The sequence below is a fragment of the Ursus americanus genome, chromosome 29 (genome assembly GCF_024610735.1).
Source record: "Ursus americanus isolate L20-20 chromosome 29, mUrsAme1.1.p, whole genome shotgun sequence".
Lineage (NCBI taxonomy): Eukaryota > Metazoa > Chordata > Mammalia > Carnivora > Ursidae > Ursus > Ursus americanus.
Genome location: NC_142155.1, coordinates 1722858 through 1737591, shown reverse-complemented (window position 1 = coordinate 1737591; position 14734 = coordinate 1722858). Strand labels below are relative to the sequence as shown.

Genomic DNA, 14734 nt, shown 5'->3' with positions numbered 1-14734 from the left:
TAAAAATGTCTCAAGTGATTACTAAGAAATTAATCCACCTTCTACAAATCTTCTTACATGTCAGAATATGTTACTTTCACGAATCAGATATGTTTATCTGAACTTTTCATTTTGAAATAACCATAAATCCACAGGCGGCTGTAAAAAATATAGAGATTCTATGTATCCTTTACCCCGTTTCTCCCAATGGTAACATCTTACTAAACTACTATACAATATCACCACCACGATATTGAGATTGCCATAACCCACCAATCAAATTCCGATTTCCCCAGTTTCTCTTATACTCTTTGTGTGTGTGGGGGACTTTTCTATATAATCTTATCACATGTGTAGGCTGGTGTATTTACCACCACACACAAGATACAGGTATTGTTTTAAGAGACATGTCATGTTGGTATTGCCAGGAGGAAGGACCATGACCAGACAAAAACAATTCTCTTTGGTGGATGGTGTCACATTAGCAGTCTATATAAAATGGCTTCTAAATTAGGCTAGTTATTGAGGCTTAACTAGTTATTGAGGCTAAACGTACATCTTGCACATACTTCACCCTGTCAAACACCACAGGAGTCCATCGTCCTGCTCCGAACACAGGGTTCCAAGAATGCCCCGTTCGTATTTTTCCACGACTTAATTAAACACCTGGGAAACTGCTCAGACAATCTGCATAACCACAGCCATCCCCATGCTAAGAGCCTCCATGAACGGTGCATGTAGCTCGCTGAAATGCAGGAGATCTCAACCTGCTTCCTGAGCACATTTCCAGCGTTAGCCCACCTTCCAACAGAAGACAGTACTAACTGTGTAGGGCACATTTTCTAGTGAGATACATACATCAAATTCAAGCAGTGCATCAATTTGTCCCTGTAGGATTGGCATACTCTTCAGAAGCTTTTCAGGAGCCATTGTCCTCATTACACCGTCGGCCCTGCAATTGTTTCAAAAAAAGAAAAAGATGCAACTTTCATGTATGTGGAAAATTCAAGACCATGTGCATTCTTCCAAGCTGCACCCCCTCCATTTCCTTATTAATCTTGTGGGATAATTTTGAGATATTAAAAGGCTGTAGTTGATTCCCTTCTCTACACTACTTCTTCTCACCCACTCTTGTTTTTCAAGCACACAGGCAGTGCTTTCTTTCTCTCTGCGTTGCCCTCAGGAAGAAAGCGGTGTGGTCTGAATGAAAGAGATCAGTTGAATTACTGGATGGGTTTTTCCAAATCTATCACAGAGGTGTAAGTTTTGTGAATGCCAGTTTGTTTTTAGGAAAGAGAGAACACATGTCTTAGAAGTCTTCAACACCTATAGGGCTGGGAGTGCAGAGTGTATACTAGTAACTAGCAAGGGAAGAGAAATGCAAGCTGATATGCACAGTCTGGCCAAAAGGAGATAGAGTTTGACTAGGTGCAGAGGACACAGTGGAGGTTCACGCCAGAGGGTGCACCAGACAGGGCACTGCACCTCGTGCCCGCCCACAGGCCTCTTATGGAGCCCCTTGCATCCAGTGATGGTCCAGGGGTGGCAGTTTTGAAGTAGTTGAGGAAAATACCCAGCTTATGTCAATAGGCTAAAAATGGCAACTTTCAGGGTCTCTCCCACTTCAAGGGTAGGGAAAGCATCCCAAAGTATCCTTATGTGCACATACAAGGGTGCAGAAGTTTCTAAGAAGGCTATGGACCCTACTGCGGAAAAGTTGAAATGCAGCAGGGCACGTCAGCTATGGCTGCCCAGGGCCATGTAAACTAGAATCGTCTACAATGAGAAGGGGATAAAGTAAAAACCTCAATTGTACAGAATGTTCACCCACAAAAACCTAATTTATTTTGAACAGACAAGTTTATATTGTTTAGCACCATGACTTAAATGTAGTTGAAAGCTAAGGCTGGGTCACTATTAGAAAAACAGAGTATTGTCTTTTTGTGTGAATTCTTGAGACTAAAATATTAAACCTTCTACAATACCTCGCCATTATTTCAAGTCAGGACCAGACACAAGATTTGCGTAAATTTATGGCTTCTGATTAAATTCAACATCTATTTAGAGAGAAATAAATGATAATTATGAATTAAAATGTAAGTGTTTCTGTTTCAATGAGGTTTTCTTAGTCCATGGTTAGTATTAATAATCAGTTCAATTATGGTGTGTGCGTGTGTGCGTGTGCGCGTGTGTGCGTGCGTACGTGCGTGTGCGCGTGTGCACGATATTAGGACATTATTACCGCTCAAGAACAGATCTCCACCATATACACAGTTCAGCTTTACTTCAATCAAAACACACTGAAATAACTATTGTAAACTACAGCCACTGTTCTTTGAACTCTGAATAAACTTTAAATTCTCTCCATTTAAAATTATTTAAAGGAATATATGTGCTTAAGAATTTTGAATTGAATTTAACAAATAAAATGTTATACCATGTCAATTCTAAGCAGTGAATCAGATTTTCTGCATGAAAATATAAATAATGTATATTACAGCCTCAAGGCTAACTTCTACAATACTATTGAGTGTCTTTTTTTTCCAAGTGATTATAAACTGGGCCTTCATGACCAAAATTATTTGGCATTTAAGCTTAGTTAAGGTAAGTCAAGTATGCCTCAAAGACTTACTCTGCTCAAATAAACATGAGAAAGAAAAAACATACCCTTTCTTCACTCTGGCAAAATCAAATGCCATCTGTCTGTAAGAGAAAGCCTTTTCATTCAAATATCTACTATAGCGCCTTATGAAGGTGGACATATCATAACCTGGGGGGAGGGGCAGAAGAAGTAAAACTAATTAATAAAACCTTCCATTTAGCTTTCTTTAATACCAACTTTTTTTTTAAACTCTCCAAATGTAAATAATGCTAGAATGAGGCCTATTCAATAAAGGCACCAGAAAGACCTCATTTAAAATCCTACTGCAAGCAAAAATACTTAAGGCATGACACATTCTAAGACATTTCAGTTTTGTTATGCTACCATCCTTGTACAGAATGTCTTTCCTGATTTTTCCTTGCATTTTTTGTTCACCGTTTCAAGTAACAGGCTGTTTCAGGCTTAATACATGTAGCCATCTGAGAACCATCCACTTGCTTGGTGTGCTTGCCGTATACAGAATAGGCAACCAATAAGTATGATGAATGAACACTGACTACAGTTTAAATTCTACTAATTTACAAATCATGTTTCTTTAAGACTGGAATCTTTTTCTTTAAATTAGGAAAGTATCTTTCATTTCACTGCTTTTTGTACTTTCATAAACAAAAAACTGTGGGCCTAGAATACTGACTGTTAAGATTTACTGACAAAGGCGAAAAGTAAAATTAATATGTAATTTATATGGTGAGTTCTCTAACAATTAAATATTTTAAAGCTCTACAAAGTAACTAAATAATTACTTTTACATTTTTTCTTAAATACCCAACAGAGCTACCAGCTATACTAATTACATATTATGAACCTCACTTCAAAAAAAACAAAACAAAACCCTACATCAAAAGCATTATCCAAAAAATTAGAAAACATAAATATTCTCACCATGGGATCCACTTTTGTCCAAAAAATTGCTGAGATTGAATAGTGTATTTCTAGAGGCCAAGTACTGAATAAATCTCTGAAAAACAAAAACTAGAATTAAAACCAATATTCCCAAATCATATCTTTAAACAATTTCTGATACTAAAGGATATTACAAATTCTCATTATGATTTTTTTTTTAACTCAGTTATAAAGTTTCCTAGTCTGCTGACTTTCTCTGAGGAGGAAAAAAGACTGAAAACTACTCGTTGAATTAGAATTAAATTTTATGATCTTTCATTTTTTATATAACAGAAACACTGCAATTTAATATGATTCAGTAGGCATCCCATATAAAATAGGCAATTTTTATTTTATTAATATTTTCCAAAATTAAGTATTTTTATGAAAGCAATTTACACTTAAAGATGCACAAGACTGTTCCTAATGGGAAAAATCACTTTATTGTTCCTTTACTCTAACATTTTTACCCACTAATACATTTATATGGTACATACCTTTTAGGTACAAGTAATATTTAATATTTCAATGTCTCCAAGAGAAGGTGCAACTTAACATCTATTTATTAAAAAAATAGCTAAGTAGAAAATTAAAATTGTATTCTCAATGATTTTGAACCATGTATTTCCTCTTCTTCTTCTCCTAATTAATGAAAAGCAAAAGAGCCCTCCATAAATGCCTCCGTTCCCCACCAAAAAAGAAAAAAGTTAAGTTCACTTCATTTACCTCATTTCCATGCACCATGAGATGATGTGTTGTGACTAAAGCTTTAAATACAACCACCCAGCTACTGTTTGTTGCCCTCTCAAAGAGTGTGTCGGCCATCTGAGGAATATTAACATTGGTCTCATTGGTAGCCTGGATCAAATCTACGAAAGTAGAAGAAATCCAACAATAATACTAATCATGGCATACAAAACTTCATTTCAAATGTTAAACATTTAAACCTGGTGACTAAAACAGGAGTCCCAAAATTGCTTTGGCAATAGCTAACAACCAAATTAAAAAAAAATAAGCTATAATATTTTTACACATGTACATATAAATACATGATTTACCCAATGCATTTATTTTTTCTTGAGTTTATTTTTTTCCTTTGAATTCTCTTCTGTGTCCTCTTCTGAATTTTATCTGTTTTCTGGTACCAATGTCATTCTTTAGAATTACAAAACTCCAGGAAAGCTAAGCCTCAAGTTAATTCTTCTTTTCTAGTCCAATGTCTCAAACATGTGGACACTTATTCTCTACACCACTCGATGGCAATAACATAAATGTATTTCTTTGAAACATTAAGCAGCTAAATGCATTCTTCACTTAGATTTTAAGTTTGATGGGTGCCAATAAATATACCTGCCACCTACGTACAATGAGAGCAAACAGTAAAAAAAAAAAAAAAAAATCCATTACACTTACCTAAGCTCCCAAAGAATACCATGCATGCATTAAATTACTATGCTGTGACCTGAGTTTGTAAGAGTAAACCTTTATTTTTCATTTTTTTAAATAATATTTTTAATTATATTATGTTAGTCACCATACAGTACATCCCTGGTTTTTGATGTAAAGTTCCATGATTCATTACTTGCGTATAACACCCAGTGCACCATGCATTCAGTGTCCACATTTACATAGTATCCGTACAATTGCAGCTGTACCTCAGGGGAAGAATTTTTTTTTTATATGGTGGCCAAGGTGGGCAGCCCAGCATTCAGAAAAAGTGGCAAGTGCTGTCAAAAAGTTATCTGGGGCAACCCAAGATCAATGTACCAAGGAACAGAAGCTACGCCACACTGGGGCAGTGCAGACTACGGAGTGGTACAGTTGACCCTTCAACAACATGGGTTTGAACTCCAAGGGTCCACTTTCACACAGATTTTTTTTTTTTTTTTACAGTCTGGTACCATAAATATATTTTTCTTCCTTATGATTTTCTTAATAACTTTCTCTTCTCATTTTATTGTTAAGGAATACAGTATATAACACATGTAACATAAAAAAAAATACGTGTTAATCGACTATGTTACCAGTAAGGCTTTAGTCAACAGTAGGATTTTGGAGGAGTCAAAGGTTATGCTAAGATTTTTCACTATAGGGTGGTTGACGCCCCTAACTAACTCCCTGGGGTTGTTCAAGGGTCAACTGGTACTTCCTACAGCACAGTATGGCCTCAGGACAACCCTGTAAGACTTCTCTCACAGGCCACACCCATCTTGCAGGGAACTGCATATGAGAGTTCCAATAGAATCAATCCCATGCAACAAATGCAGAGACACAGACCCATCCTTTTCCTTACTCAAAATCTACACTCAGCAATCATCACACTACACATCACACTTTATGCATTTCTCTATTTTACAAAAAATAAGGTTTAAAAAAGTTGATACTCCACGTCTGAAATAAATTCTAGACTAGAGGGTATCAATAACTGTTCTGAATTATAATGGACAAGACCAGGCTTACTTTTTACTTTATTTTTTTAATAATAATTTTTTTATTGTATTATATTAGTCACCATACAGTACATCCCTAGTTTTTGATGTAAAGTTCCATGATTCATTACTTGGGTTTAACACCCAGTGCACCATGCAATACGTGCCCTCCTTAATACCCATCACCAGCCTATCCCATTCCCCCGCCCCCCTCCCCTCTGAAGCCCTCAGTTTGTTTACTTTTTACTTTAAATTCCAGTCATCATCCCTATTCACTTTAACACCTTCCCTCAATGTTTTTCCTTTATTAGGATTCTACTCATCCTTCAGGAAATCTTCCCTGGTCGCTTTTAAATGCAGCCCCATGTGGCCTCCTGCTGCTTTAAAACCTGAGGCATTTTGTTGCTGGTGGGTATTCAGGTTAGACGTGTATCGTGTATTGGTTATAAGTTTCTAACATACCAAAGCTCCTTGAGGGTGGAAACAGTCACGTCCATGTCTGTTTTCTGCGCAGAGCTTCGCAGAGCACTGTGCACAACAAACAATGTTGAACAAAATGGACAACCCCCCCCCCCACTTTAACCCAAAATATCAGCAAGCACTTCTTTAAAAAAGAAAAATCACTAAGCTGTGACATTGTTTTCTAAGACTATATCATGGGACTACTTTATACTTGAAATTCTGTGTCAGTTACAAACTCTTCTATTCATTTATTTATTGAACTGGGCTCTGGAGACACAGAAACATATTGCTGGTCAAAGGAGACAAATACCTGTTCAGATAATAGAAAAAGCCCTATACGAAATGAGTAAAGAGACACAGCAAGAGAGCAAACAGAGCCCAGGTTCAGGGGCTAGCTTAGCCCCTATCTAGATGTACAACTCCAGCAAATTAAATGTCTCTTTGACTTAGGTCCTCCTCTTTAAAATGGGAAGTAATAATTTCTACCTTTCAGGACTATTACAAGGACTGTTTAGTGTCAGAACATAGTAGGCACCCAAGATAAATGTTTGTAAATACTGTTATACACACACCGCATTATGAGAACAGAGTAGAGGTACTAGGAAAGACTCCAAGGGGAAGATCCTAAAGTCAGCTCTATCATGGAACAGGCGTGAGAAGGACATTTTTACCAAGTGTGCAAAGTGGGGAGCCTTAAGAGGTGGTGTGTCCTTGGAGAACTGTGGTGGTCTGGGGGCTAGGTATGTGTGGGCAGGTGGTGGGAGGAACTTAACTAAAGAGCTAGGGGATGACCACTGAGGGATCTCACACAAGACTTAAGAGTTTGGACTTCACTCTATGGACCAACAGGAACCCTTGGAAGTATTTTAGCAGAGAGGTATAAGACTTCACTTTTATAGTCAACCACATCATTCAGTGACTACTAAATTCTATCTGCAAGGTAAGCAAAGGCATAGAATAAGGAATAATTACCTTTGCCTGGAAAGATATACTAGAAGACAAGAAAAGAGTAAGTTAGAAAGCCCAGCTGAGCGTCAGATGAGGTTAACCTGGCTAATGAATAGGCAGTGGAAATAGAGGGAGATAATGAATGGAGCAGAAATATATTCAGTTCAGGAGGCTCCACTGATAATTTCCCGATGAGCAAATGGATATTGGATTGGCCTGAATTGTGAACAATTTCAGATTTCTGGTTTGGGGTTCAGTAAATGCTTTTTTTTTTTACTGAAAAGGGAGGAAAGTTGGTCTCAAAGAAGACAAACTATGTTGAACACAAACATTTGAAGTAGCTGCTGGAGATCTATGTTGAGATGTCTGATAAGGGACTGGAAGCATGTTCTGAAGTTCAGGACAAACATTTAGCCTAGATACAAATCTGGGAGTCATCAGCAATAAAATGGGGGCTGAAATCATGTAAGTGGAAGAGGTAACCCAAAAATCCTACCAAAAAAAAAAAAAAAAAAGGAAATTATAAGTAAGTAAAGAAATAGGAATCAGGGCTAAGAAAGACCAACATTTAAGAGATGAACAGAAGAAAAGTGAGTGAAATAACAGTCAGATGGTAAACAGAAGTCCAGGAAAGTGAAATAGTGAGAGCCGATTAAGAAAAGAGCTTCAAAAATTCAAGAAGCAATTAGGGGTCACCAATGTCAAATACTATAGAGTTCTCACAAGCTGACCCTGAAGAACAGAATAGGTACAACTACAGGACTGCTGCCATGGGAAGGAAATAAAACTCAAGTATAGACTAGGTATGAGGGGGAGGGGGTCAAAGGAAAGTTTTTTGTGGTTTAAAGATGGGAGACATTTAAGCATGTTTAAGACAAGTAGGAAAAGGCAAAAAGAGGTGAGGGTAAAAAGAGAGTGGAGATGACTTATGGGAAAGTCTAGAGGCAGAATGAGCTCTAGAATTCAGGGCTCAGATGTCAGAGTTAGCCTCAGAGAGAAGGGTCACACAATGAGGAGAGGTAAGGATGGGTGGAGTAGAAACGGAAGAATGACCAGATACACTGCTACTGAGAGGCACGTTCTTGACAAAGTAGAAGTTACAACTTTTATTAAATCTTGACCTTAAAATATTCATCTTTTTAATATGCTATGCCAGGGGTTGGCAAACTACAGCTTGCTGGGCAATCTGGTTTGCTTCTTGTTTTGTAAATAAAGCTTTATTGGAACACAGCCACGCCCATTTGTTTACATACTGTCTAAGGCTGCTTTCATGCTACAGTGACACAGTTGAATAGTTACAACACCCAACTCAAACTAAATTCAGTGGTCCACGAAGTCTAATATTTACCCTCTGATCTTTAGAGAAAATGTCTGCTGACCTGTCCTGTCACTAAACGGGAAGTGTGCATAGAGCACCTCTGATGCCTAACAGATTAATGGCCGTCTCAAGGAAAAGCAAGTACATGTTTGAACTGGGAGCTGAACTAACTACTTGCATAGATCACTATTTTTATTTGAAGAAATGACTGACAGACTTCAAACCATGGTGATTCTGACTTGGTATTCAGCAGTTACTTTCTCGACAATGGAGAGTCTGTCACTTCAAAGAAAACAAATGACAGTACCGGTTGCCAATGATAAAATTCAATCTTTCAAGTAAAAATCAGAATTTTAGAAAACTTGTGTCTGCCACAGTAAGCTTCAAAATTTTCCAGTTCTCTGATAAGATTGCTGGTGACAATAGTGAATATCACTTGTTCATATTATATAATGAAATATGAAAACATTTTGGAAGCTGTAACTCTGTGAACCGGTATTTCTCAAATGACTAGTATGTAATGTTACAAAATAATACATTCAATTAATTCAAAGTAAAGATAGACCAATGCCAATAGATCTTAACAGAGTACAAAAAAATCCACTGATGCAGTTTCAGAATCAAAATTGCGATTTAAATTCAAGAAAACGCCACTTAGAGAGTTATAGTGTAGTATCAAAGAAGGATATCAGCAATTTTCTGAAAAAGCTATTAAAATCGTTCTCCCCTTTCCAACTGTGTATCTGCGTGAGGACAGATCTTCCTCAAACACTTCAACTAAAACAATATATCCCAACAGACTGAATACAGAAACAGATATGAGCATCTATCTTCTATTGAGCAAGACATGAAAGAGATGTATAAAGGTATCAAACAATACCACTCTTCTTGCCATATTTTTTGCTTTGGAAAATAATTATTTTCCCTACAAGGATGATTTGTGTTAATGTCAATAGGTTCATCATTCTTATTTTAGGATAAAAAATATTTTTAAACTTTCTTAGTTTCGGTTTCTAATACATTAAATATCTAAAGCTATAACTCACATACATGAAAGCTCTCTGAATTCCTCAATAATTTAAAAGTACAAAACTATCCTGAGACCAAACAGTTTGAGAGTTGCTATTCTTGGTATATATCTAAAAAGAGAATTGCTAGGTTGTAGGGTATCCACATATTTAACTTTACAAAATGTTTTTATATAGTGGTTGCAAACATTTATATTCTCACCAGTTTATATAAGTATCTACTGCTTTCCTTGCTCACCAAATAAAGGGTTTCCATTTAAAGAATTTTAAAAAATTAAAACAAAGCATAGACATAAACACACAGAAAAAAATGTTCTTGAAAATTGTAAATCTACATGTCAAATACCTGTATTATTTGAATTCCTTCGAATTCAAAGCATTAGCTGAATTTGGGGAGACAGATCTGGTATCTATTTAAGATTTATTTATTTGTCAGAGACAGAGAGAGCGAGTGAGCGAGCGCGTGCACAAGCAGGGGGAGCGACAGGCAGAGGGAGAAGCAGGCTCCTCACTGAGCAGGGAGCCCGATGTGGGACTTGATCCCAGGATCCTCCGATACTGACCTGAGCCAAAGGCAAACGCTTAACCGACTGAGCCACCCAGGTGTCCCAGATCTGGTTATCTTTTTAAAGATAGGTTTTAAAATAGCTTCACTGAAGTACAACTGACATAAAAAACCGCACATATTTAAAGGATATTATTTGGTAAGTTTTGACAAACATGCATACATAAAACTACCATCAAAATCAAGATAATGAACATATTCATCACCCCCAAAATTTTCCTACAGACCTTTTATAATTCCTCCTTCCTACCGCTCACCATTCTTTGCTGCTGTCCCTTAGCAACCATCAATTTGCTGTCAGCCAATATACATTAGTTTGTATCTTCTAATACAATAAAAATTCTCTAAAAAAGAGAATCATACATTGGCGGGGAGGCAGGGGAGAGGTCTGGCTTCTTTCACTCAGGATAATTATGAGATTCATCCAGTTGTTTAATGTATCATCCGGTTGTTGCAGTTATCAATAGTTCCAATAGTTCACTCTTTTTTATTACTGAGGTGTTTTCTGTTGTATGGACAGAGCAGAATTGTTTATTCATTCACCTACTGATGGCCATTTGGAGTGTCTCCAGTTTTTGATGGTTACAAGTCAAGCTGCCATGAACATTTGTGTACGAGGATCTGCATGGACATATGCTTTCAATTCCTTGGGTAACTGCCTAGGACTCAACTGTTTAAATCATTTTGAAGTAAATATTTAAGAAACTGCCTGTTTCCAAAATGGCTACATCATGTTATATTCCCACCAGCAGTGTATTGGCACGCTAGTGTATTTTTTGCCATTCTAACAGGTGTGACATGGCATCTCATGGCGGTTTTCTTTCCATTTCCGTAATGGCTACTAATGTTGAACATATTTTTCATGTACTTTTTGTTACTTTATTTGCCATAGGTATAAATTCTTTGCCCATTTTTATTGGATTGTTTGTTTTCTAATTGTCGAGCTATTTTGGATCAAGTCCACTATCAGATACATAATTTGCAAATATATATATTTGCAAGTTTATGGCTCCCCATTTCATGCTTTTAACAGTGTCTTTCAAAGAACAGAAATTCTCAATTATCTACCAAGGTTTTCTTTAAGGGTTTGTGCTTTTGTGTCATACCTAAGAAATCTTTGCTTGAGTCAAAGTCACAAAGATTTTCACCTGTGTTTCTTCTAGAAGTTTTACAGTTTCAGGATTGTATGTTTAGATCTATAATACAGTGTTAGTTTTTTATAAATGGTATGAGGTATGGATACAGGGTCTTTTTTTTTTTTTTTTTGCATATATCAAATTGTTCCAGCACTATTTGTTAAAAAACCTCTTCTCTCCTAGTTTTTCTTTCCCACTTTTTACCTTTGTCAAAAATCAACTGACCACATCTTGGAGTCTATTTCAGGACTTATTCTGTTCTACTGATCTATTTGTCTGCTCTTAATAACACACTATCTTTATTAATGTAAATTTTAATAATTCCTGAAATCATGTAGTGTTAGCCCTCTAACTGTTCTTTTTCAAAGCAGTTTTTGCTCTTTTAAATCCTTTGTATTTCCATAAATTTTACAATGAATTTATCAATTCTAACAAAAAATGTCTGCTGGGATTTTGACTGGGATTATGTTGAATACATAGGTCAATTTTGGTTGATGTGGCATTCTAGCAATACTGAGTCTTCTCACTTATGTACACGGTCTGTCTCTGCATGTATTGAGAGCTGCTTTAATTTGTCCCAGCAATGTTGTGCAGTGTTCAATATTCAGGTCTTACATATATTTTTTCAGATTCCTTCCTAAGTATTTTACACATTTTGATGATATGGTAAATGGTATTGTTTCTTTTTCATTTCCATTTCTAATTGTTCACTGCCAGTATTAAGAAACAGAACTTACATTTGTATATGGACTATACCACACAACTTTGCTTAACTCATCAGTTCTTTTTTGTGGATTCTATCATATATTCTGCATAGATGACATTATCTCTGATAAAGTCAGTGTTTACTTCTTTTTTTTTAATATTTTATTTATTTATTTGACACAGAGAGAGAGACAGCGAGAGAGGGAACACAAGCAGGGGGAGTGGAAAAGGGAGAAGCAGGCTCTCCGCTGAGCAGGGAGCCGGATGTGGGGCTCGAACCCCAGGACCCTGGGATCATGACCCGAGCCGAAGGCAGACACTTAACGAATGAACCACCCAGGTGCCCCAGTATTTACTTCTTTGCAATCTTGATACCTTTTCCTCCTCTTTTTTAAAATTTTAAAATTTTTATTATTTTTTTTTTTTTGCTTGATGGTATTGGTACTGGCCAGAATCTCCAATGCAATTTGAAGAGTGGTGAGAAAGAACATCCTTTTCTTTATTCCTGATCATAAGGGGAAACATTCAGCTTATTCAGTTTTTCACTAGTAAATGTGATGTTAGAAGTAGGTTTTTCACAGATATCCTATGTCATAGTAAAGAAGTTTCCTTCTACTAGTTTGCTCACAGTTTTTATCATAATTGGATGTTGGATGTGTCAAATATATTTCTCTATCTATTGAGACGATCATATGGTTTTTCTTTTTCAGTCTGTTCTTATGGTGAATTGCACTGATTGGTTTTTTAAAAATGTTTTATTTATTTGAGAGGGAGAGAGAGAGTGCACAAGTGATGGAGAAGGAGAGGGAGAATCTCAAGCAGACTCTGCACTGAGCACAGAGCCTGACACAGGGTTCAATCCCACAGCCCTGAGATTATGACCTGAGCTGAAATCAAGAGTTGGATGCTTAACCCACTGAGCCACCCAGAAGCGCCTGCGCTGATTAACTTCAAATGTTAAACTAACCTCGCATGCTTGGGATAAACTTCTTTCATCACAATATTTTATCTGTCACTGGATTTGATTTGCTAAAATTTTGTTAAGAATTTTTACATCCAGGGGCACCTGGCTGGCTCAGTCAGAAGAGTGACCCTTGATCTCAGAGTCATGAGTTCGAGCCCCACATTGGGTGTAGAGATTACTTAAATTTTTTTTTTAAAAGAATTTTTACAGCTACGTTCATGAGGGATATTGGTCTACAGTTTCTTTTCTTGTAATATCTTTGATTCTTCTTTTTTTTTTAAGATTTATTTATTTATTTGACAGAGATAGAGACAGCCAGCGAGAGAGGAACACAAGCAGGGGAAGTGGGAGAGGAAGAAGCAGGCTCCCAGCAGAGGAGCCTGATGTGGGGCTTGATCCCAGGACTCCGGGATCACGCCCTGAGCCGAAGGCAGACGCTTAACGACCCAGGCGCCCCCTGTCTGGTTCTTCAATCAGAGTAACAGTCTCATAAAATAAGTATTTTCTCAGCTTCAATTTTCTGGAAGAGATTGTGTAGAATTAGGATTATTTCTTTTTTAAATGTTTGGTAGTTTTCCAGGCCTGGAATTTTCTTTGATAGAATGTTTTTAACCATAACTTCAATTTCTTTAATAGCTATAGGGCTCTCTAGGTTATTTATTTATTTTTGAATGAGTCTGGGTAGTTTGTCCTTTTCAAGTCATTTGCCCTTTTCATATAAGGTGTTGTACTGGCATCAAGTTGTTAAACAGTATTCCCATATTGTCCTTTTAACATCTATAGAATCCATAGTGATGTGATCTCGTAATTACCTGATATTGGTAATTTACGTCTTTTTTTTTTCTTTTTCTTTTTGATCACTCTGGGTAAAGTCATTTCAATTGTATCAATCTTCCCAAAGACTCAGCTCCATCTCTGCAATTCAGAGGATGCTCCAATTCAGGTGGGGTCCTCCACCTCGTCCTACAGCCTGGAACCGCTGTCTTGACAGTACGCTGGGACAATCCCAGAACTCATTTCGTTCTCCATCTCTCAGGGATCACTGTGTCCGATCGCCTGATGCCCAATACATTGGCAACAATTATTTGATATATTTTGTCCAGTTTCTCAGTTGTTTCAGGCAGGAGGGTAAATACAGACCCTGTTACTCCATCTTGCCACAAAGTGTAAGTCTTTCTTTTTGGTAGTTTTAAGCAACTGAAAATATATCAGAAAATCCCTCTGAGGCAAGATAATGCCAACAAAATAAGAGAATAAAAGAAACAGATGAAAGTGGAAAAAGAACTTTAACTTTTGAGAGTTGTAAATAATTGCTCGCTCACTAAAATAAGAAAATAGTGACAAACCTGAACAGCTCTCAAATTCTTGATCTCCTGTGTCTTTTTCCACTAGTACATGAGACTCTCAACCACTTCAACCGTGTGGAAAGGTAGCACACAACAGGGCCCTTGCTACCTCTTACCCGGACCGCTCCGTAACCTGTTCTCTGGGTCACCTCCAGCCCAACTAGATATACGTCTGGAAAAATAACGGCCCAAGTGTCCACTTCTGATCTTGGCAGTCACCTGCTTAAAGCCCCCCTGGGGCCTCCTCGTATCCACTGAATTAAATACAATTATTCAACACTGAGTAAAAGACCCTTTTTCATAAGGCACA

At 37.1% G+C, this 14734-nt stretch overlaps 1 protein-coding gene across 3 annotated transcripts in view; it reads right to left on the bottom strand.

Moving 5' to 3' along the window:
• SNAP91 (synaptosome associated protein 91) overlaps positions 1 to 14734 on the bottom strand; it is a 133053-nt gene that overhangs the window by 83477 nt on the left and 34842 nt on the right. For all 3 annotated transcript variants that reach the window (XM_045804482.2, XM_087856910.1, XM_087856911.1), the window contains exons 3-6: positions 4250 to 4392; positions 3524 to 3599; positions 2647 to 2749; positions 838 to 931 (exon numbers count right to left, since the gene is read on the bottom strand). In XM_045804482.2, the coding sequence (XP_045660438.1) occupies positions 838 to 931; positions 2647 to 2749; positions 3524 to 3599; positions 4250 to 4392 (416 nt within the window). The remainder of the gene's footprint in view (positions 1 to 837; positions 932 to 2646; positions 2750 to 3523; positions 3600 to 4249; positions 4393 to 14734) is intronic.